This window comes from Osmia lignaria, chromosome 10 (assembly GCF_051020975.1).
Source record: "Osmia lignaria lignaria isolate PbOS001 chromosome 10, iyOsmLign1, whole genome shotgun sequence".
Lineage (NCBI taxonomy): Eukaryota > Metazoa > Arthropoda > Insecta > Hymenoptera > Megachilidae > Osmia > Osmia lignaria.
In genome coordinates this window covers 8,362,332-8,387,207 of record NC_135041.1, presented here as the reverse complement: position 1 = coordinate 8,387,207, position 24,876 = coordinate 8,362,332, and the positions used below count along the sequence as shown (strand labels likewise).

Below are 24,876 nucleotides of genomic sequence, written 5' to 3'. Positions count from 1 at the left end.
CGAACAATAAAACGATAAATCAGAAGAACGGAAAAATAAGGGGCTAAAATAGAAAAAGGTTGTAGAGTAGATTTGGAGACGTTCCAGAGGAAGGTGCAGCCACAGTGGGTGACTTCGTGGCCTTTTGCGGCTGCTTCTTTGCTTGTCTCCAACTTTGTTTCGTTCCATTTTTTTTTTTTCATTTCCTTTTTGTTCCTCCTTGCACCTTCCTAATACTTACTTTCGCTGGATGTTTCTTTCTTTCCTGTTTTTCCTTTATTCCTTCTTCGCGCCAGCCTCTTTTCCTTCCTGTAGTTCCAACAACTCTTTTCCTCGTACCAGCCGGCACCTACATCCACGTTCATAGACCAACGATTCACCTCGTAAATCACGCGACGTGGATAGTTCATAAATAAAAGTCCTCGTGACGCTTCGAGTAACGTCTTGCCGGCTTCAAAGCGCTATCCTTTTAATGTCTGCTCCTTCTTTATTTTCGTCATCTTCTTATCCCTCAGCGGTTTCTAGCTTTTCCTTGTTCTTTGACTCGAGGAAAGTGTTTCCTTCAATGTTTGAAAGGATTGTAAGATATTTGAAAGCAACATTGAACTTAGAGGATTCTTGTTTCCCTTTGTTACGTTCAGCTGTTTTATTGCTTCGGTTATGTTATTTAAGAATTTATTATTTTGAATATTTTTAGTTTATTGAATGAAGGGTTGAATTTAAATTTAAAAGGGTTAAAGTTAAATTTAGTTTAGCAGCAGGTATTTTATATGAAATACACTTTTAGTAATAATAAGTTCCTTGCAATTTTTCGTATATTTTTGACACAATTTTCCACGTCAACTCTATTCGTTCGAAATTAAATTTTCTCATCCGTAACAATAGCGTGATTAAGAATTCTGTCCCACTAATTAATTGCACCGCCTCTACAACGCGATTAAACAGTGTTCATTTAAAATTCTATCAAACCGTGGCGCGATGTCGATAATAAAATACGATAACGAGAAGTTTGTAAAATAAATCAAGGTTGGATGCGTTAGGCGCAATCACGTTAAAACTTTCATCTAGAGCTATAAACGTGACACGGGGTTAATTTGTACAGCTCTGAATTATATTTTTTCATTCGATTTAGTGTGCGTTAATGTAACGGTAAAGTTAATAACGATCCACCGTTACAAATGGTCGAGTGCTCTTGTTGTTAATTAGTAGATTAATTAGAGCGATCGTCAAATAGTGGCGCTCGGTTAACGATATAAATTCGACAACGTAGAATGGAATTATATTTCATTTGTACCCGCTTAATCAGGTATACAATGAAGCAGAAACGTGTCAATTAGCAGGTGTATCTTTTCAGGTTCCATTAATTAACTAGGGCACAAAAAATGTTGTTTCTGTGATACAGTTTCTGGTTGTACCTATTTAAATTTAATTTCCCTCGAGAATTACCTTATCACGTGTATAGTAATTATGAAACTTTATTAATTGTTAGATTGTCTGGAATAATTACCACTTTGAATAAAAAGTGGGTAGAAAATTTGCAAATTTGTTTTGCTATTAATAGTTGGTTTCTTTTTATTTTGATACAACCTTTTTGAAACGCCCTGTATACACGTGATCATAAATAACGAAGAAACCGAATGAAGAAGGAAAAATGAGGGCATCAAGAAAGTTGTTAGGTCAATGTTCGAGAATCAAGTTTGGAACATCGACTTTCTTCTTCAGCAAACAGGTTCGGACGTTCAAGTTTATCTTAGCCTTGAAGAATCAATGTTATCTGGAAATCGAATCATCGCATGTCACTATTTTATTAGTATCTTCAAAATATTCTTCACTGTAGACGAAGTTTCTAGTCTTTCAATTCAATAACACCAAAGTGTACATCATTTCGTTTTATTTCTATCATTATTAGACATCTAATTAGTAAACTCAGGAAACAGAAGAAAGTCAGGGAATAAATCATCATTTTATGATCAATTGGTACGTTACACACGCTCCAAATACATTTCTACGATGAGATTGTTCTAAACAATTTCATACGATGGTGAATTAGATATTTTTTTCATAGAAAATCCATTTCTCATGTCAGAAGTTTTCAGATCGTTTCATCAGGGTCTATATTACATGAAAAATTACAGGAAAGTCGTAAAATAGAATTATTCTACCTGAAAATATTAATTGATTGAAAAATCTATTGATTATTTCCATCTGTTATAATAAATATTTTATTCAGCAAAGAAGAAATCTACATATCATTTTCGGGGGATGAGAGATTTCATCGAACCAAATATCTCATACCACATGATTCATCTAACCAGGATCTTTCGATTTCAGGTATCCCTGAGCAAAGTGTCCGGGGTCACGGATAAAGGGGGATGCAGTTCCTGATAGGATACAGGATACGGGAACGCAGTTTCGCCAGTGCGGCCGGGGTTCAGGTTTCCAGAGGGAAAGGGGAAGACGGTCGAGGGCCTTTTCCCTTTTCCTGGAATTTTATCTGTCTGCCGGGAGGATACCTTCTCCCGTTCAGGGCACCAGAGGACGAGGCTGTAATACCGGCAGGTCTAAGATAAGAGAAGACGCGGGCAGGGAGAGGAGTTCGTCCGTCACTACGGCGAAATTCCGTCCGCAATCTCTGTAGGAATCTTTGGTATTTCAGTAGCGAATCGGTGTGTAAGTACAACCCTCCGGTGTACAGGCTTACTTCTCTTAGCTGGCAGCCTCGTGAACTTCGTGAAAGACGCGCGAGAAGGTTAGCCGGATGTGCTTTGCCCGGATAGACAGGCAGGTAAGGAGAAAAAAAAGGACCATGATGTTTTTGTCGGACGTAAGGATAGGGATAGGGTGGACCGATTGATAAAATAATTGTTTCTTAGAGAAATTCTTTTTCAGCGTTTTCGTCCCTTCAGGGTTGTGATATTGGGTTGATGCATAAATCATTATCCTTATTTGTTAATCTATTAGGTGTTTGTAAAAATCCCAGCTGTTTGGTATAATTAGACTATCATATTCATCAGATAAGACAGGAAGTCATCCTTGATGAATGGTTTAATCAGGTTTCGTGCTATCGTATAGCTGATAATATTTTCAAATTGATCATTTCAAATCTTGATTTTTCTCAGTTATGCCCTTTCCCGCCTTTTTTTTCTCTTCTTCGCTGAATTCATGTTCATCCACATCCCTCTCCCTTATTCCGTTTTCACGGGACACCGAACCTCTCGTCGTCCTTGAGTGACGCGGAAATTAAACGAGCGACCTACATTGCCAAAAATCTGACATTTAATAAAGAGCAAGCGATACCTTTCAACCAGCCACCGGCTGCCCGTACCAGTTGGATTTGAATTAATTCGTTGGATATTGCGAGCCGCATACTACTGGCTCCGATAAGAACTTGAATCGATTGCTTGTATTCGAGGAAATTAGTTGTGGTCCTTTCGTGACTCTTCATGTTGTTTCGTGTAAATTGCTGTTGTTATAAATTCTGAAAGAGTTTTTGTCTTCTTTTCGACTCTTTCGCTACATATTTATTAATCGCTATCAGTTCTGAATATCATGAAAAAGTGTATTAATAAATCATAATTCGATACACAGTTTAGCATACATATGAAAAGGAAAATAGAATATGTTACACCATTTTTGGTACAAGGGATTGAACATTAAATATCATAAAATGTTGCAAATTATAAAAAATATGATATAATTGAAAATGAAATACGAGAACCACGTTTAAACGAAATATGTCTCATGTTCAGCAATTTAAAAATCTGAAAAGAAAGAAAATTAAAAAAAAATCCGGCGTTTCTGAAGCGTTGCAATATGAATTAATGAATCTTATGCGGTAACGAGCAAACTTCCGCGCATGGAGGCTCATTTTATTTGATTAAATAAGTTTAAAGTCGGTATTGCAAGACGTACATAGTTTACATCGTCTTTCTGTTGAAATATTCATCAGGCAAAAGAAAGGTGACGCTTGTGTACGTTGCTGAACTTCCTGACCTAATACATTCTTGAACTTTGTGCTTCTACTTTTTACCCGACACTAGCTTTGCAACTTTTCTACTCGTAGTCTAACCAGGTGGCCAGTATTTTTTTTCCCTTCTTCATAGTTCAAGAGGACAGAACGTGTTTTGCTTGACTTCCAAATTAATATATCATAAAGTCTACTTTCTGGAATTACTCTTTCCCCAGTTGAGAAGGAGGAACGCTTTCTCTTGAATTTTATTAGTTTAGAAACGACACCTTCCTCTTTTTTTTCATTTTAATACAAGCGTAGGTTTTCATTCCTTATTCGCACCTGAATTTCATAAATTTTTTAATCATGAATGCTTGATTATAAATTGTGACTGGCTCTGCAAAAAAATAACTTATTTTTTATTCATCCATTCTGCTATTTCTTTTTACCATTTGGGAGAAAGAAATTTTTCTTGAATTTTACAATTGAAGGAATGATACCTCTGCTTTTTGTTTTCGAGTAATTAGCTTTCAAATAGTGTAGTATTGTTGTAAGTAATCAATTATGTCGCGTGACTCATGTGTTACATCACGGAATCAAATTTTTCCAAATAAGAAGATTAAAATAGAGAAATATCCGGATGTAGTTTAGAGCATGAGAGACCGACCGCAGTGAGGTAAGTCACTTTCTCCTAGAATCGTTCTTCATCTTCGTGAAATGACATCGACTTCTTTCGACATGAAACAATCAATTTTGTGGTTTGAGGACTTCGAATTTATTTATTTCCTTTCTTCCATTCACTATTCGTGGGAATCTTCATTAATCTCTTAATGTACTTATTAAATGCAAATGAACAACGGCTTACTTATCAACAGAATTCTGAGTAATTGTAGCTGATGACTTTAATTAAAAATAGAAACTTTTAATTCCACAATATCATTTCATTTCATAAATGATACTCGATATTCTTAGGAAAATTAAAATTTAATTATTTTTGTTTTACTTTTGACCATTTATTTTATCCTTTTGGTATCAAAACTCAATAATATTTCATAATATATAAATAGTATTACATTTTTAACAATTCATCAATAACTGCAATCATAAGGTATCGATATCTGGAAATATTATAGATCTAAGATATCCGATGAACAATTAGTAGTTCTACCGGTATCGTATAGAAATATATATTTGCATGAGCAATCGCAATCTAGTTACCACATATCCGGCAAATAAGCATAAATAAAGGATCATTACGTCAGCAGCGATCGTTAAACCAAACACGTTCGTGCATTGATCTGCTCGTTACAGGAACGTGAACCTGATTTCACGCTTCGTATCATCTAGTAACGGAAGGGTGGAGGAATCTGGACTGTCTGGTTACGGTTACGATCAGTTAGGCCTTCTACCGCGTGTGACAGCTCGACACCTTGGCCTTATGCCCTTCTATCTCGTTACGTAGTCATGACACTGGCTGATCACATTCGAATTCACTTGCGAAACTTGCGCCAGCAACTCGGTTCATTTCCGAACTCAGATCCATTGCCGAACAGTCTCTTATGTCGCTGCATATTACAAATGACTGATTTCGAAACATCGAAATTCTGATTAACATTTCACGACAGAAGAGCATTGCGAAATATAAATTTTCAATTCAATATATTGAAGAAAATAGCCCTCTAACATAAACTTAACTAAATGTAGGCAACATCCGTTTGAGAATATAACAAAAATGTCCGGAAATTATATTCAAAAGATATTCATATATGTGGGCCATGAACGAGCCCGAGGGTGTATGTCAGAATTCTCGTTTCGTTAGTGAATGGTGTCCTTTCCAATAAGAAAGTGGTCCCAATACGTGATCCCTGTAGCGACGACTTGATTTTGGAAATTGTTACACGAATGTTAATCAAGTAAATTCGTTTAAAGAAAGCCTCACCAGTGAACTTTTTTTCATCAGGATCTTTGCAAATATTGATTGCGCCGATAGAACACGATGTTTTGTAAGAGGAAGACACGCAATATTTTGTATTCGTTACATAAATCTTTCGCTAATATTTGCTGACTCGGTTAATACTTCTTTGTTTGAAGAATATCGTAATACAAGGGTGATAAGGAAGAATGTTTATCTTTGTTACATAAGGCTTTTAGTGAAATTTCTACTTTTTTTTAGAACTAAAAATAGCTATAACTTTGGATGAAATACAGCATTTTTCATCTTCTTTATAAATGAATTTAGTAGAAATGTAATTACAGAATGTAGGTAGTGGCAAATAAGTATATACAAGTAGTTGTATAATAATTTATAATACGAAGAGTCTTGAACAAATATTCATTCTCTTTTTTCACTTATATGTTACCAAATGTCTATTACACATGTAGTTACTTCAAATATTTGAAGTGAAAGTAGGATAAACGGGAAGATATCTATACACTAGTGACTAGACTTTACAAGTTCCGGAAAGATTTCTTATCTTATCTATAAACATCCTGTTAGAATTCTTTCGAAGTCTAAATCATTTAACTCTTTTCTCTCTAGTTCGTTACAAATAACTATATGTGTATTTAAGGATGATTAATTATCTCCTTTTTTGTCCATAACAAATATTGATAGTATTTCTACTACGCCGATATAACGTGCAATATATTTTTTCATAAAAGTATGAAATACTCACTTGACTGTGCTCGAAAAACAATGATTTTAATTGTTTTAAATGAAAACGGTCGAACAAGTTGATACGATTGATATGTTGAATCACAGTTGTGTGACATCACGCGTCAAAAAATTCCGGAAGTTATTGGTCATTCGAAAAAAGGCTACCTGAAACAAATTTCCTCTTGGTAGCCCTGTACATGATGCAACTAGGAAAATTTCTCTTCATACGTGATTCTATGAATGCACTTTCAAATCTAGAGTCCTAATGTGCTCGAACGAGCTAGCGCATCAGATATTAACGATTCGTTACTCGTTTTTATCGAAAGCAACAATCGACGTTAACATAAAAAGAATACTAAATCGATTTACCTTTATGATGCGCATCGCTTGATATATTCAAAAGGAGATCTTAATAATAACATGTTTATAAAAATGTGATAATATGTCGACTGCCACAGTAAAAATGTTGAAATTGAAATTATTGTGGATTAATCTTAAAGTGATTAACTTTTTTGCTATTACAGGTGTTCTAAAGTTCTACATTTCAAAATAGCGAAGATACTATTGAAATTTTGAAATAGAAATTGCATACAAAAACTCATATGGTAAAAATATGGTAACAAAATAACTTGTATATTAAACAATTTAATATATAAAGATACAGAATCATTTTCTATCAAAGATGGTCGTAGCAAAGATGTTAGGAATAAAGATAAAAAAAAAAAAGAGAAGAGCAGAATCACACGTATCGAATCAGGCTGGAACGTAGAAATCGTTTGAATTAATGGTAAACAAGGATGGTGGCCGAAAAGCATGGGTAAAGGCCAAGCCGATCGATCGTCAGCCTGTACGTGACAGTTTATTCAGCCAAATCGAGTACACACCATTCTTATTCAACGAACACGCGGTCCGTGCGCCAGGCTCGAACTTAATTACACCGCGATGAGCATTTACAACGCAACAGTCTCGGGCATTTGTCTCGCTTCTCGTCGCTTCTAACGACAAATTGCGAATTGCATTCGGAACGAATTCATTTGGACCACGTCCGGAATGGTGAAGGTTTCTCGTGCCAAGGTACCCTATCAACCCCTCTTCCTCTAACCTCTGGTCAGACCGTAGGTGTCCTCTTCCCGCCAATGACCCACGCTGTTCTCTTTCTTCGCTGTTTCCTTTCCGAGCGACGAGTGGTCGCAATTGCGACCGGATTTTCCGGAGAAAGGAACTACCCACCGTCGACGGGTCGTTCACGAACCGGAACGAATCGTCTCTAGCACGCAGTGACCCACACCAATGTCCCTCTTTGGCTTAGGCTTCCCAGTTACTCGTAATCGTTCAACGATTTACCTTACGTCTCGTTTAGAAAGTGCAGAAAACGATCACGTGGCTCTGATCATCTGATGCCCGTCACCTCTGTCTCACCTCCATCAGCTTCACCGTCGTCGTCATCATCCCTTCTCCCGGTTCTGTTTGTTTCATTTTCCTTCTCTGTTCGTTGATCGCGTGATAGGACGGGTCGACAGGTAGGCAGCGTGTAATCGCGAACAGGGTATCCTCTGATCGATGAAAGAATGAAAGTTCGAGCTGGCTTGAGATCAGACCAGCTTCGAGCTGATGAGACTGTCGGGTGTCTGGAGTTCATTGGGTCTTGGCATTGTCGTATCGCGTGCCGTTTCCTTTGCCCCATTTTCTTTTTTCTTCCTTTCCGTTGCATTCAATTTTCTTCTCGCGAATCTTTCGTGTCTGCGAACAACACGACGGATGGAACACGGTTTAGTTCGGAGAAATGGAGAAAATTTTAACTACGCTAGGTCAGAAGGATCAATTGGCACTCCTTCATTCTTATTAAAAAATTATAAACCTTTTTTCGATCCCCCTATTGGATAATTATGGTTGAATCACTGACTGGCTGAAAATAGTAATTTGGAGGATTAGCTTCTAATTAAGGCATTCATTATGAACGGAGGACTATGCAAATTTGTTAGATGAATTAATATTGATATTAATAATATCACTGCTAATTTCAAGGTTTCAGCATTTATTTCAGCAACACACAGTAGATTCTTACGGGTAGGCATCAACTTCACGGTCGTTCAATCGAGGACTGTACTTTCTCCAGAGTCTGAATTCCAAGCGTGGGATTCACCGACCACTTTTAACCGTCTCTACATGGGTATTGGGTCTTTACACCTGAATAGACATGACCGTGATGATGCAGGACACGTGTTTCGACGTATGCTCCTTTTCTACAGTTCATCGTGTTCTCGTTGAACGTAGAACGAGCTCTGACTTTCTTATCATCGTATCATGGGTATTGGTAAGAACAGTGGGAAACGCGGTCCCGTACGTTAGGTGAATTTGATTAAATGAATTATCGTGAAACGGTAACGGGGAAAAAAGATTCTTTAGTATAGGAAGTAGAAAGTTTCAAATGATTTTGATTTTAAAGTGGAATAGGAACGGAAAGTGAGTTTCCTTAGAGGGTCTTCATTAAGAAATCAAAAGTTATCAGTTTTCGGTGACATTTCGAAACGTCGAAAATCTGACACCGTTTTGGGACATAAAAGTATCTCAAAATAACATCTGTGTTATATCAATTTGAAATTCAAAGTTTGAAGAAAATGAGTATATAAGAATTTCATTAATATTTTCAATACAAAATGGCTGGTTCATCAATTTACAATTTAGTATTATCAATTTTCATTTCATACCATGCGTACAGATAAAAAGAATTGCTTCTATAAATCTCACAAAGGTGTATAACGCATTAAGCGGAACATTAAACTCGTTTAGAAGTTCGGAATGTCCATTAAATGACCGTCAAAGGTTTGTGAAAGCGTCCTTGTCTCATGAACTTGTCTCGCACCTGTTATGCTTTACAACTGGCTATTGTAAACTAGTTGTTACTACGTATCATTTATAACTAACATCTTTACAGAAAACAATATATAATTTTTGGCGTTTCTGTAAATATCCAAGGACGATCCAAGAAAAGATCACATCGTAAATAAAAGTTGGCAACGATATTGTAAAATTTTTTGGCAAAATTTCATTGGATTATTTAAACAAGTGTAGTGTAAATGGTGATCATAATTTTGTTTATTTCAAAATTGAAATGGCTATTTCAGAAACACTTTCTATATAAGCAATCACCTTGAGAATGTGAAAGAAAAGTGAAGAACTCTTCGTCTCGAGTGATTTAGTCACAGTCATAAAATCTGTGGACACATCGTTTCTTTCACTCAATGATATGAATAAATTCTTCACCGATCGAATGCTCTTTAGAATCCGGAAATTTTTCAAACAGGATCCTTTCTCTTTGTTTTGTCAAGCCAAGATTTCTATCGTTTCAAAACGTTTATTCTTACTACGGTTCCAGGTACTTGAGTCCGTTTAACGTGTCTTTGTGTACTCTCTAAGGAATGATTACGTTCTGCATGTTTTAACGATAAAACAAAGTCGAATCGTGGCTTGGTTGAAGAAACAACCACTTCCCAGAACGTTACTTTCGCTCACGGAAACTTCCTTATCGGGGATGACGGTAAATATATTTCCATAGGAAGAAATCTGTTGTGCGAAGCGATCGTAATGGTTCAATTTGTCGATATTTGTAGCGATTTTCGAACTGCAGAATATAAAACAACGAAATAGCGACGTGTTACGCTTGTATATTTTCGGTGAAAACACGACACAGATTTGTAACGAAATTCGTGAAATCGAGCCTTGATAATAAAACATGTACGTACTACGCATATTTTTGGAAACGACTTTCTAAAAACTAAAAAAAAAGTAGAAACTTGTTGGAAAAATTTGTATTTACCAATTAGTTTCTAATTACACAGCATCATTATTTTTAATTTCCTATTAAATTGGCAATTAAATTGAACAAATCGGCTCATTAATTGATTCATTAAATATTAATTATATAAAATTTCAAATTCATTATTTAATCAATCATTATACATGGATATATTTGTTAGAAAAATTCAATTATTAAATTACAATCCCAAGATGGATTTTTCATTCTGGATCCTATCTTGGAATTTATTTTTACAAACCTTATGACACATTTTGCATTCACTGCTCAATTCAAGATGGAAATATTAATTATATTCCGTCATTCTTCTGCCACGTCCTTTCCTATACATCCGGTGCAATCATCAACCACCAGAATTTCACCAGATGATTCATTCTTGTTTCAATCCGGTGAAAACTCCGACGTATCCGCGTTTAAATTGTAAATTTCGATTCGTTCCTGGTTTGACCCAGAACTGTGCAAGAATCCCGACGTGTGGTCACTTCCGGGCTTTCGACTGCGAAAGAGTCATCCTATACAGGTGTTCCTGGTGAAAATGAAGCGGATATGTAAGCGTGACGAAAGTGAACAGGGAATGGACATTAGGGTAGAAAAAACAGTATTGAAATTGCGTGAATGTTTTCTAATAACAGAAGAAACTTGACTTTCCTTTTCTGGATTAAATTGCGGAGCTCATTTCTGGCAAAATAATTTTTGAATTATAACAAATGAATAATCTTCTGTTATATTTCAAAATACATTGAGATATCATGGACGCGTCAAGCAAAAAAGAAGAAGACTCTTAAATCATTTAAAAACAGTCATTTGCTTGCTGTCAGCAATCACAGGAAGCTGTTACCGTCATCAGATCAGTGTGTATCTCGGTATGTGAACAGTCTAACGATCATAGCCATAATACACGCATCGTGTAATATCCTGTCGCTGGAAATGGACACGTAATATTGTAATTTGTTGCTCCATTTACCATGGTCTGAAAACTTTCATTGCCTTCGTGCTGCAGATTTACATTTCTGCCGGAAAGTGTAAGCGATTACTGCTCCAATTCATGCAACGAATTGAATTTTTTACTCATCATTTTCTATGACAAAATTGTGCATCTCTGGATATTTTTTCCATGAAAGTCGACAAATTATTTAACAAATATTTTTAATTAATTCATACATTATCTTCGTTGCATCTATTTTTATTTTATACTTCTCTTCTTTAACAACACATGCTCCTTAGCGAATTGTAAAACAAGATGGTCATAATAGTGAAGTGTACACACGTGCACGTATGATTCCTCCATATTTGTTACATTTATGACACGGGCGTAAACGGAAGTGAACCAACGGCTCTGGCGAGCACTTGATACACCGAATTTTCATTGTTGCATCGTGACCCTCTCTCGAGTGTCTCGTTACATCTCTCGATTATGGAGACAGTCGTGTTACGAAAACTCGGCTCGTTCCTTTTTACGAGGACGAATTTATGGAAAGGAAATACCAGCAGCCAGCGTATATTTCCGTTTTTCATTGTCATAGAGAATGCTACTTGTTCTGGCTGAAGTATCTTGTTGGATAATGAAACAATGCATTCATACACTTTGTAGATGGTTCTTCGATTCGTGTATTATTTTATATTTAAATGGAAAGTCAATATTATTGTAAAAATTTTACGATTTTTCTCTACATTCGCGTTGAAAATAAATCAATACCAGGAGAAGAGGAAACATGGGTAACATGGGTCAACAAGATTTCGTCACCATACACATGACTGGACATAAAAATCTCCATTCAGCAGATTCGAGGGGAAGCAAAACATATATATTCCTCTCTTTTTTTTTTTTTTTTTTGCTTCACCAACGCAATGGCTCTCAACGTTATTTATTAGGCTTTAAAAGGGTGGACAGTTTTGTGATACATAGAACAGTAAGCTGCTGTAAAGTTTCATCCACCTTTTTAACGACATAAAGCAAACATTAATTAGACCGAGTCGCTGCTGGATAACTCGGCTACGAATTGGACCAGCTGTGCTCGCACACCATTGGCCAGACATTTAGCTCATTTTACGCTGAGATCAGGTGCGATAAGCCAACAGTCTCTGATAAATGACCCGCATAGGTATTTCCCAGATTTTCCGATATTATAATAATTTCCTCCTAATTAATCTACCCGCGCTAGAATCTGTATATTGATTCAGTAAATTGCCTCTGTTCGTGAATACGGGTTAGATCACTGTATTGATCATGTTCTATCCTGATATATCCCCTGTTTTTGTAACAAATTAATGTCTGGAAGATGAACCAGTAAATGATGATGATGATGATTTTGAAGTTTAATTATAATCTAATATAACTTCATCTATAGAGTCTGAAAAATTCTATTATAGTTTTCAATGGAATCTTCATTTATCAGAGGAGTTAGAATCATAAACATTGGAATTTTTCCGGTGTATAGAAGCTTCTTCCGTTTTGTCCAATGATTTCTCTGAACGTATGTCACAGGGATGACCTCGAGCGGAAGAAAGAAGAAAGTTTTCAGCTGGGTGTGCGAGATGCTGCCACACCTGCGTGCATTCCATTCGACTTGACCCTAAAATTTGAATGTCTGTCGAGCATTCAACTTGACCGTGGTTCGTTCTCAGACTTATACATACCCTTCGCCTTACGAAAGGATCTTTGTACAGCGTTGAATTATAGGTAACATGTTCGTGTGAATCTTGAGCGTGAAAGGGAATGACATCGTTGATAATCATCTGTTGAATATTCAGCGCAAAATTTCTCGGTCAGAGGACGAATTTACACATATCTTGCGTGGTTTTTCGAGAAAGTGTTTGGAGACCAGATTTCTGCTTTCTTTGGGAAGCAGAGTGGCGATTAGTTTTATTCATAAAGCGATAAAAAGAAATTTGGTTTGAGACGATTGATCATCAGAGTATGAATTTTTTATTTATTTTTGAACAAAATAGCTTCGAGGGAAATGAATTTTTGGGAATTTCAGAATGATTTGTTTTAAACGAAACTTGAGCAATGCGAGGACAGTGAAAGTTTGAAGCACAGGTTCCGTGAATCATCGCGGAACACTTACCTCTTTTCACGTAATGAGCTGATAATTAAATTCTTATTCTTATGATATATATCTTAAGCTACTTAATAATGATAAATTGTACGTTTCCAAATCGATCATTTGTTATGCAACAACCAAATAAAACACCGGGTTTTAATCAAACATCCATAAAAGAACCTCCCGTTCTGGTCCAAATCCAGAAAATCACAATGGAAACAAAAGAAACGGAGAAAGTCATGGAAAACGAAAACAGATCGTTTGAAAAATCACGAGAGAGTTGAACAATTAATTCAAACACGTGTCGTGGATCGGCTACCTTTTCTGTGTTTGCATACTGCAGTGACTTCCGGTATCGAAACAATCCCGTTTGTCGGTGTTTCGTTATTTTCGACCTTCTGCATCCGACATATACCGGTGGACCGGCAAGCAAAGGGAAACCGTGAGGGACGGGCACTTTTCACTTGAATTATTGATGTCAACGTAATGGACCTGAATGGAGCTGCGCGGATACATACACGTAACGTTTCATCTTGCATGCACGTGTTCCGGAAGCCTCTTTTCTCCTCCTCGTTTTTCTTTTTTTTTTTATCCACGTACATGAGACGTCTTTAAAACGTATACAGGGTATGTAGGGCTCTTAATTAAATCAACTTTGTCCTCCATTTGAAAGTCAAGAATAGAGGGAGAGGTTGGTAACATTCCTTTGAAAAATGATGTAATACTGATGGTATCATTAAGATTATCAGTTGGAAGGGTTATAGTAGTAGGCAGCTATATTTCTTGGCAATCAGAGTTAATAAAATAAAAAGTGAATGACGTAGGAGTTATTGGTGATTAGCATGGCAAATTAGATATATTCGAATAATTAATAGAAAATGGTAGAAAAATATTATTTTGACTGGCATTGTAAGGTAGCATACAGAAAGCTGGATATTTGAAATTTAAAGGATGCTAAAATATTATGATAAAATATTTGCTCCATTAATTATATTTCACTTGTAATTGCTATAATTATGAATAGAAGCAGTGTAATTGATTCACTAATATTCCAAATTCCGTCAGAAGATATTTGACACAGAATCTTGCTGACAGTAGCTAAGGCAACATCTAAAGGGATTTTCCTGAAATGTCTTTATGTATTCAAGCGTTTTGTTAATTAAGGGAAGGAACATGTATCTTACTTGTAATTTGTAGGAACTCCTGTATGTACATGAATCTAAAGTGGAAGTGAGCCTGTTACAACTCAAAAGGAAGTGCCAAAGGATGTTGAATTTTCGTTATACATGTAGTTAGAATTGAAGTTTGAACTACGGGGCATTTATAGCCTTAGGTTAATGACATTGTAAACTAAAGGAACTTCCATTAATATTCATTCTTAAATATTATCCTTTATTTAACGTTGACGGATTTGATTAAATTAACAAGATTTGAGATTTTTAAAATTTTTCTATTTTTATTGTAATAAATAGATCAAAACATTTCTCTCAAATTCTGTTTTCTGTAAAGATACAAAAGTTTGCCTTAACGAAGAACACTTTATGCGGTGGAAAAGATTACACCAAACTCTTCGGAATGATTTTGACACGCGAAATGCTGGTTTCCGTTTCAGCTAAGCTGTGAAACAGGTCGCGTTTCTATTTCATTGTGTTCACTTGTTCACTGAGAATTATATTGCTGTTGTACGATAATTAACTGTTTCAACGAGATTTTAGATAGCTTGGTAACTCGGTAGAACGTTATCACTGTGATACTTTTAATTGATGGTAAACAGTGATACGTACAACAAACTGCATTCGAATTCGTCAAAATATGTGTAAAATCCAATAGCCAATTGATTCCTCTTCGTAAAATTGGCCATCCATTGAATTTTTTCGCCACTGGGTCAACTAGGTCGACTAGGGTGATTAAGCCCAAGAATAATTAATGTCTTCGTAGATTTTTCGTTAAATTAAAAAAACCTAACAAATTTCAAATAGTTTGTGTTTTATTTCAATTTCAAGACGTGATACTCGATTTTCGTTAAGTCACTGGTTCATCCAATACATTCAATATTAGCTATGTCACAGATGCAAGTAGGAAGATTCAAAAATGAAATATTTTCATTTGATAGGATCAATAAATATCAATGGTCCAACACTTCCGAGCGCATCTTTCCTCGTCGAGTCAGAGACAGGGGCTAGCCTACTTTCTCTACAAAGAGAATTTTTAACTGGTCGTGTGAGGGTACCGTCTCTCCCCACTGTCTCCTCTCTCGTGTCTCTCCCTCTCTCTCTCCTCTTGTGTCTGTCGTTTCCTCGATTTACTCAAGCAAACTCAACGGAGAATACCTCCGACCGGTACCCCTCTCAGAGTCTATATAAGTGGACTGTTCGTACCTGGACAAGCATTTTTTGTGTTGGTAGTGACAGAGTCTCGTGGCTGTTAGTTCGAAAGCGTCAGGATGATGTGCAACGATGTGTTCGACTGAAAGTCCGAAGGAGATTAAACTATCTTTCGTTTGGATCGAGAGGATCCAGTGAAGAGGAAGAGGAAACTGATAGTGTCGTTTGATTAGTGTGCAGTGCGGACAATTATTTAACGTGGGTGCAGCATGGTAGGAATCAAGGTAGGTGATCGGTGGATTTTATCGTCGTCCAAGTGACTACTTGCCTTTTCTGCTCAGTGTACTCTATGCAGTGTTAATCACCAAGTTTTTATCCAGTTCTTTGATATTCTTACTAATCGTTCGAGGTGAATTAAGGTGATCTGTGATCGCTTCGAGGGACCTTCTGTTGCAATTCACCGGAAGGATGTTATTTTCTTTCGAGACGAAACTTTGGGAAAGCTGATCATGATATTGATGGATGTTAATGATCTTTGAATTTATGAGGAACTGTTAATCCTTTCACGTTGCACGTATCTGTTTTTCATATAATAGGCTTTGAATTTGAGTGCATTGTAAAATGTGTTTTATGTATTCAGTTTGATATAAAATGTGTTTAAGGGTGGATAAGTTAGATGACATTTTTTACACGGAGTTCAAGAGAAACTGGAGCTATTAAAGTCGAGAAATTATTCTCCCTTTCGACTGACACCTTTCTACTTATCGTATAAACACTTCTCATTAATCTATGGGTGTTATTAACATTAAAATAACAACCTGTCAATTCATTGATTTTTTTTTCATTGACAACGTCGATCATTTCTCAAGTAAAATAGAAGTATAATTTGTCGATTATTAAAGCAAATAGTTCAAATGAAATGAAAATATTTCTATCACGTGAAAGTAAAAACTTTTCAGTTGTTTAATTAATGGAAAACAATGTTACACTTCTTTGGCACGGTGTTGCATCAACATTATGAAAATAGCTAAACACGATCAAAGTGATTATGGCTTCTACTGTCTAATTTAACCTGAAAGTGTAGAAAGTAGCGATGTTGCAGTAATTGAATGCAATAAAAATGATTAAAGAAGTTTGATAATTTTAAAAGTAATCACAAGTTGCCTGTTTAATAATTTAATATTTCAATATTTTATCTCCAAATGTTTGCTAAAGTAGAAAGCAATGTAAATTTCTATCAAAACTAACAAAATTATGTTCATAAGATTGTGTTGAGTTGATAGTTTACATTTTGTTACTGTTCATTTATTTCAGTGCATTCGTGCATTGCACTTCTCGTCGTTGCACTTGAGAGAAAGTGCATATTATGTTAACCTTGTATCTCGGTCATTGTGCCATTTGAAACTTCCATGAATGGCTTTTTAATGGCAATAACCAGGTTTCTGGTCCCCTCTTTAATATCTTTTATGAAAAAACAAATTGGTTGTTATGGGATATGGTGAATAGCTATTATCATAAACGGACCGTGAAAGCATTGTTCAATTATGTCTTTATGTAGTTCGAATATTTGCCAAAGAAAATGAAAAGTGTCACCTGTAATATTTATCCTTATTCTACAATTTTGCAATCTAAATTATATGCAATAATTAAAGAAATTCATAAATAGCTCTCAGTTCAATCAGAGATGTTTATCTTGTCGTGTAGCAATGTTTAACTTCAATCAGTGAGTTGAAGTGGGAAACAATCATAGATCAAAGAGAAATTGTCATTTCTTTCATCATTCTATGGAACAGCATCTTTGCAATTAACATAATTATTCACGGTTCCGTAGGTTTAATACTCGCAGCGAGTAAAGTAAATGCACGTTCACATAATTTTCACGTACATTGGAACGACTACCTCATCCAGCGGCAACCAAGGTCGTAAACTAGCTTAAAGTCTCCCACGGCCTTCAATATGGAGTTTGTAGACAATGCACAAGCGAAATGTGTACGCGATACTAAGCTACAGTTATGCAGCCGACGAACTAATTAGAACTGGAGAGGATGCCATAGTAGTTTAGCTAACTCATCCAAAATCTAGGAACTGTTCTAATCTTGTCTTTACTTTTCGTGAGCGACGAAAGAAACATTCAAAACAGTAATTACTATTAATAAATAACAGCATTAAGACACAACAGTATTAGTTATATAGTAGTATCATAGATAAATAATATTTATTTTATAATAATAGTAATTATTATTGATTAAATGTTATTTAAATTAACTACATCACTGCTATTAGTTGAACGGTAATTACCATATAATGGTACTAATTTTAATTAAATGTTAATTAAATTAAAAGCCTCAGAGTACTTGGCATATTTAATAAAATCTGTTTGGTATTTATTTTAATGATTTCACACAAGTAATGCACAAGCTACTTACAATTCACGCTCCATTTACCTCCCATTAACTTCCAGCTCGTAATTACAACTATCCACTAAATAATCACCTACTTCTTACTTTCGTTACCCCGTAATGAAGAACTTAATTGCAATCAAGCTCGAGACAACAGCTGTTATCAATATTATTAAAATCGAATGAAAGTTGAAGAAAATTTTTATTTTGGTTACAGATGTCGATCGTGTTGCTGAGCATTCTGCTGATTGGACATCATGTTCAAGCAGTAGTCAATAAGGTGCAGCCACAAACGTCTGTCAAAGGCGAGGAAGATAAACAAAACGAAATTAAAGCTGATGATAGAATAAGTAATTCTTATGGTCCACCAGCTGATGATTATGGACCACCAATTGGGGCAAATTTGAAGGGACCAGCTCCAGTTTACGGTCCGCCAGAACTAGTAGGTGATCAAGGACCTACGCCTATATATCCCCCTCCACCGCCAGAAATATCGTTACCGGTATATGGGCCACCATTGTCTTCCTACGGACCTCCACGGAACATCAAACCATTCTACGGTCCACCGAAACAAAGTTACGGTCCTCCATTGTCTCCTTTGCCCTCGAAACTGAGCTTTGGCTCGCTGAAGCTTCACTACGGGCCACCGAAGCAACACTACGGACCGCCATATTCCTTCGGCTCGTTTAGGCCACCGAAGCCTCAGTATGGCCCTCCATTGAAATTCACTTCCGGCGTGTCTAATCAATTCATCGCATCGTCGGGTCACAGACCAACGAAACCGGTACTCGAGCCCTCCGTCTCTCTACCTTTGAACACCTACGAACCCCCTCAGAAACTCGCCGTCCAGTTTAACCGCCAACCGAACGACGAATATGGACCACCACCGCCACCAGCGATTTCGGCTGTGCCTGAATCTCAATATGGACCACCGACCAGTGACTTGTACGCACCCCCTCCGCCGGTTCCTCCGCCAGGTGTCCCAGCACCACCTACGCCACCTGACATCAAGTACGACGGCTGGCAGCCCATTGCTGGGTTGAGCAATCAGCATGGACAGCCTTCGAACACCTATGGTCCTCCATTGAACGAGCCCAAGACGGTAGAAGGTTCCTCCTCGAACTTGCAGGACGATCCAAACGTGCCCAGTGATTCCTATGGGGTTCCGATACACAATCCTGAAGCTCAAGATCTGAAGACCTCCGTGAAATTGGGTGCCAATGAGAATGCGGGATTACCACCGCCATCACTGCCCGAGTACGAACCATTCCATAATGAAAATCAGAATCCACCGAAGAAGGACCTACCTGAGAAGATTCTATCTGGTCCAGTTAATCTGCAGTACGGGGTGCCTAAAGTTGAACCACTGCCTCTCATCAAAACAGTTGGATTCGAGCTGCTACCGACAGTTTCGCCGTTATCTTCGGATCTGTCTGGGTTAAAATTACCAGTGCTGGATAGTGTTCCTCATTTTAATCTTGGATTCGGAGACACCCATGCGTTTCAGAGTTTAGGAAACGACTTGTCGTTGGGTCAATTCTCAGCCAATGGACTATCTAATAGTTATGGTCCTCCATTGGCAGGTGTTTCATTCGGAAAACTGAACTCTATTGAATCTGGCATACCTTTGCCTCCACCTCCTCTACTGGACACCTACAGTATCCCTCCTCTCTCTTCGTTCTCGCTCAATGAACCATATCAGTCTGCGGAAGCAGGACGGGCGTCGTCGCATTCTTCTTTTGGTCTGCACGGCAGTTCGCTTTTTAAGCAGAACATACATCATCATCGTCCTCATGGCGCGTTCAGGTCTCCCCCGCCACTTCCTGGTTCTCTGATACCGCCTCGTAATCGCGAGCCGATCAAGTTCAAAGAACCCATCCCTAGCGGATTGTTGACCAACCTGAATCGCTACGTACCACCACCGAGACACGCTGACTTGGCCAAGTCACCAAAGACGTTCATTTCGACTTTGTCGTTCGAACAGCAATTGCCTAGCTTAAGCGCTCCAGTGGCGTTCCAGAAATTACAGAACCTCGGTTCAAACTCGCCGATAGCAGCACCGAACGCTCAGTACGGGACGCCGTTATCCTTCAGTAATTTCAACACCCCGGCACCGGTATTGACATACGGAGCGCCAAACTTTGGTCCGGCTTCTTCTTTCGTCTCGACCTCCACCAGTTTTGGGAACAATCTCTACGACAGCATCGGCAATACCATAACCACCACCTATGGCACTCCTGTGGTGAGTTTACCATTATCGACAGACGGTGGTCACGATTGTGGCTTCCAACAGACGGGCACAGGTACGCAGTACAGTTTCAAGGATACTGGCAACTACCTGGCCAACTCAGGACCCCAGCTGCACAGCTTCGGTGCAGCTTTGTCAGGCCAGTCTCTTTCTTCCGATTTGGGCCAGAACTTCAAGGTAGGCTCGCTGGATCTGCCTCAATCGATCAGCCAACTGAACCTGGAGAGTTACGAACAGCCCAAGACGAATCTGAAGGACAGTTACGGCAATCCTGTAGGAGTACAGACCGCTCCGGAGCAGTTGGATAACATCCTGGCCAGTGACCATAGCCAGTCGTCCGATGTGGCTAATGTTATTTCGGCTCCTCCTGTCACGCAGTTCCAAGACTCTCCCTTCTCTCCGAGTTCTCAGGACAATAGCATAAGGGCGGAAGCACTAACAGCCAGTTTAAGCGAGCAGGGATTCGGTCAAGCTAAGAATCTTGGGTCCAACGAGGTGGATGCTAGCCAGTTCTTGAACAGCCAGGAGGGCAGTGAAGCTTTGTCTTTGGCCAAGGGATTAACATCGAGCGGAGGTGATGGTTTCGAGGTTCAGGGCTCTAAGGGAACGTACATGCTTCAGATCCAGGCTGCTGATGGTGGATTAGGCACCGAGAACTCGGACGGCAGCATCAGACACGACCAGGTCCTGTCCAATGGACTCCTGCAGGACATCCTCGCGGCCATTGAACAACCGGAACAAGGGCAGGTACAGGTTCAAGGTCATCCCGAGGTGCAGTCGTTGCAACACGTGTACAGTAATTTAGCTGAACCTAGGAACGCGGATATCCCCAAAGGACATTACATTACTGTTGAGGAGGGATCAGGGAAGAAGGATATCGGTGAATTGGCCGAACTGGCCAGCGACAGGAGCGAGAGTGAATTTAATAAAGCAGACGCTTCGAAGAAGGAAGCTGTTGCTCTTTTCTTCAATAATCAATACAGTGACTCCCGGAAGGAGACCAGGTCAGTAGCGAAACGCGAGAAAGTAGGTGCCTTGGAGAATGCAAAAGGTGCGAGTAAAGAGAAGTCTTCTTAACCTCTTCAGAAGACAACAGTAAGGTACAATAATATAATTTCCGCTCAATCCTGTCTCAAGCTGGAGATAGGAAATCATATCCGGTAAAATCATCTTTGGTGATTTGAAGTGATTGATAGCGTTTTTCGACATAAAATCATAAAAGGCATTGATTCCATGAAATATATAGCCGTCGAACTGTCAAATTGTTAAAATTTCTACGATTTTCAATCACTTCGACATTTCGATTCTTTCTATTGTGTTGTTTCCAGTCAACGAGTACACTTCTCTATCGAGTGCAACTAAATGTAGGTTTAGTTGCATTTCACGTCGAAATTAAAGAGAAAAGGCTGTAATTTGCTTAACTTTTTCGCTCGTCCAGGAAACGAAAGACAATCATTTGTTGGCTAACGCATCGATGACCGGTTATGACGCAAAGCGTCCACTTTACTCAACAAATTCTCGTTCCTTATTTAAACAACGATTACATAAGCCAGGCGTGAAATGTTGAATTTCCCATTCGCTAAAAGGTAGACGGTTATCGATGGTTTCAAAGTCGTGAAGTGTTCTTTCGATTGCAATAGAAGAATCGAAGCGTTCGACGGTCTTTTCTCGCTTGAAAACTCTTCAACGAGACAGAGAGGTTTTCTCGTGAACGATTCGAGTAAAAGTATCGACGTCGTCCTTTTTTGGGGACCATTCGTGTCACGGCCATTCGCGAACTTAGAGTCGCCTCTTTCGGCTCGTTTCATTGACGAATCGGTCGCAACATCTTGCAATACTCATCTGGCTCGTTGGACTGCGAACTGTTGACGGTTATCGAGCCACTTTCTTCCGTGGCGAACCTTCACCGAGGTGAAAGTTCAAAACCTCGTTCAACAGCTTCGAGTAATATCGCTTACCTTCTAGGGAAAAAAAAAAATCTCGTTTTCGAGTGAAATGCATTGCTCGAGTCTGCGGGCGATACACAACACGGTTTTGCATACCTTTGTCACGATAACAGGTAGATATGTATATATCTAGTCCGTTGCTCTTTATGGAATACATTATACCAGTTATCCACCGGAGACAATGAGATCTTACGACTTTATTCACTTTCGTGCTGATTAGCTGTGGAAGCGTTACTTTTTCCTTCGATACTAAACTCTTATCTTCTAACGCGTTGATGCGATGGAGGACCTCACAGCAAGAGGAGTGCAGTTTCGTTCTAACCCCTTCGCCTAGCGATTTAATCCCTTGCAATTTTTTCGATACTTGCATCAGTCAAAGCTAACTATTTATTGCTCCAATTTTAAAATAAATAAAGAAAAATAAAAAATCACCTGTATATAGCATTCAACGATCCTTGGTTGAGGAAATAGTAATTAGAATTAAACTCAAAATTTAACCACGTTGCAGGGCAAGGGGTTAATAGTTCTTCAATTATGAAAAATTTGTCAAGAATAGAAATAAAGATTTATCAACTCGGTAACTAATTAAACTACAGTAATAATTTGATAAACGTTGAAAATGGTAAAATGGTAAAAATGGAGCTGCCTTCCATCTTATACGTGTAATTATATTATTGTTCCAATACTTTCATGCATATCTGTATAGTAATTTCCTGTATTAGCAGAGCTAGATCAAATTCTTCTTTTTCTAATAAGTGAAAGCATTTTGAGGCACAAGTACCCAAAGATACACGAGTCAGTCGTATATAGAGAAGCAGTAAAACTCTGTCGTCCGGTACGGTTGATAACCGACGCGATCACATGCTGAAATATATAACCTGGGCCAGAAATATAGGTAATAAAATGTTAACGCGTTTCGCATGCAAGGCAGGCGCCGTTCATCGACGCCGGGTTTTAACGCCGTTACGTTATCAACGACGCACACGTCTCGTATTCAGAGTAATCTTGAAACTTCTTGTACTTTTATAGTGCTGCCAGGTCGAATGGTTATGCATAACTTGGTGTATTGCGGATACGTTAAAATAAGTAGAGCGTATATAAGCTTAGGGAGACGCTCGGTTGTTAAGAAACACGCAGCTACTAAGCTGCCAAGCCATAAAACATGTCAATTTCCTTCTAACTCCTATTGTTCTTCCTTCTCTTTATCTCTCTTTTTATACTTTATATGTAATTTAATTTATTGTTTTATGTAATAAGACAGTGTCCTGTGCGATGACGTATCGTTCACGTTGATTAACAAATTAATTGCCACAATTAGTCATCGATGGTTCAACGTTACAAACATGAAATTTCATTAATTACATGGCAATTATTGTTAAAGTGTATCGTTTTTCAGGGTGGTAATTAAGGTGTTAAGAGATCGATTTTGTCATTCGTTCAACACACCGCGTGTGCGACTGTACTTTTTATATTATGCGTGCATTTACGGAACTATGTTAAGCGTGTAAATATACGATGTGTTTGTATATAGAAGGATTCCTTTGGTTTTGTCCTGTGTGGGTGATAACCTGTATCCCTTTTTTTCGATAACCACTTAAAAAAGAATTTTAGGTAATATAGAAGTTTCAATACAGAAGCCTACTTCTTTAGATTTAAAATTTGCATAGAATTAGTATCGTTTATGGTTTACCAATTTTTCCATTCTTGAAATTACTAAATTTCAAATTTCTAAATTTAATAATTTAAAAAAAATACTCAATGGAATTTCCAAAAATTTGATACATATACATTTTCTCTTCTGTTTACTCGACTAGTTGTAATCCCAACTTTCAGTAGCCAAGATTTGTGTTTCATGTTTGCGAATCCAATTTGAAAATGTCGGGGAAAGTGTTTGGCCGAAATTCTAGCACGACGGCGAAACGAAAACGTACGAGAGGAATTAAGCATCCGCCGCTAAGTAGGATTACGGTTATGTAAATGAAACGCTATGGCGTTTAGGTTAACGCGTTCTCACTTGCCATCGGATCCTCGATCCTCTTCCACTTTTCCTACGTTTCTTTCCCTCTTCAGGTTCGCTTCTGCCTAGCCTGGCTCTTCTCCTTTCCTTCATTATTCCGTTGTTCGCGGACCAGATAATACGATCGTATAAGGCCTCCTTTGGAAACTGAAACTCGACTAAACCATGAGAATGTTCGTATGTTTTAAGTTATGTATAAAACCGGGCGTGTACAGTAACGCGAGAATTTCCGCTTGATTCGAGCTTCGTATAATATAAATATAAGACATTCCAGTTGCAATTAAGGCAATCTCCTTAACATTTTGATATATTCGAGAAAAATGAAAAAGGAACAAGGACAAATACACATGTCCAATTTGCACTGTGTCGGTTAACGAACTGGAGTTGACAAGTATATTCAAGAAACCAAGGAACTGGTACATCACCATTCCGCGTCGTTAGCAAGCTAAAGTCAGACTCCCTCCACAAATTATAACTGCACACCTTATTCCTCTTCCCTC

General features: G+C 37.9%; 1 protein-coding gene across 2 annotated transcripts; it reads left to right on the top strand.

The window, feature by feature from the left end:
- Positions 1 to 301: 301 nt before the first annotated feature.
- On the top strand, positions 302 to 23,988 carry LOC117611953 (uncharacterized). Of its 2 annotated transcripts, none has more exons than XM_034340479.2 (2): positions 302 to 2,764; positions 18,383 to 23,988. In XM_034340479.2, exons 1-2 carry the CDS (start codon positions 2,738 to 2,740, stop codon positions 21,488 to 21,490), a joined length of 3,135 nt encoding a protein of 1,044 aa, XP_034196370.2. In that variant the 5' UTR covers positions 302 to 2,737; the 3' UTR covers positions 21,491 to 23,988. The 2 variants fall into 2 exon arrangements, with proteins under 2 accessions (XP_034196370.2, XP_034196371.2); XM_034340480.2 differs by lacking the exon at positions 302 to 2,764 and adding an exon at positions 14,951 to 16,050.
- Positions 23,989 to 24,876: the final 888 nt, after the last annotated feature.

What these genes read in the sequence shown, in the direction of transcription:
- LOC117611953 (XM_034340479.2), top strand. Translation starts at nt 2,738, where the DNA reads ATGTGCTTTGCCCGGATAGACAGGCAG. An exon ending in TTGCCCGGATAGACAGGCAG is followed by an intron (nt 2,765 to 18,382) that starts GTAAGGAGAAAA and finishes TTTTGGTTACAG; the next exon opens with ATGTCGATCGTGTTGCTGAG.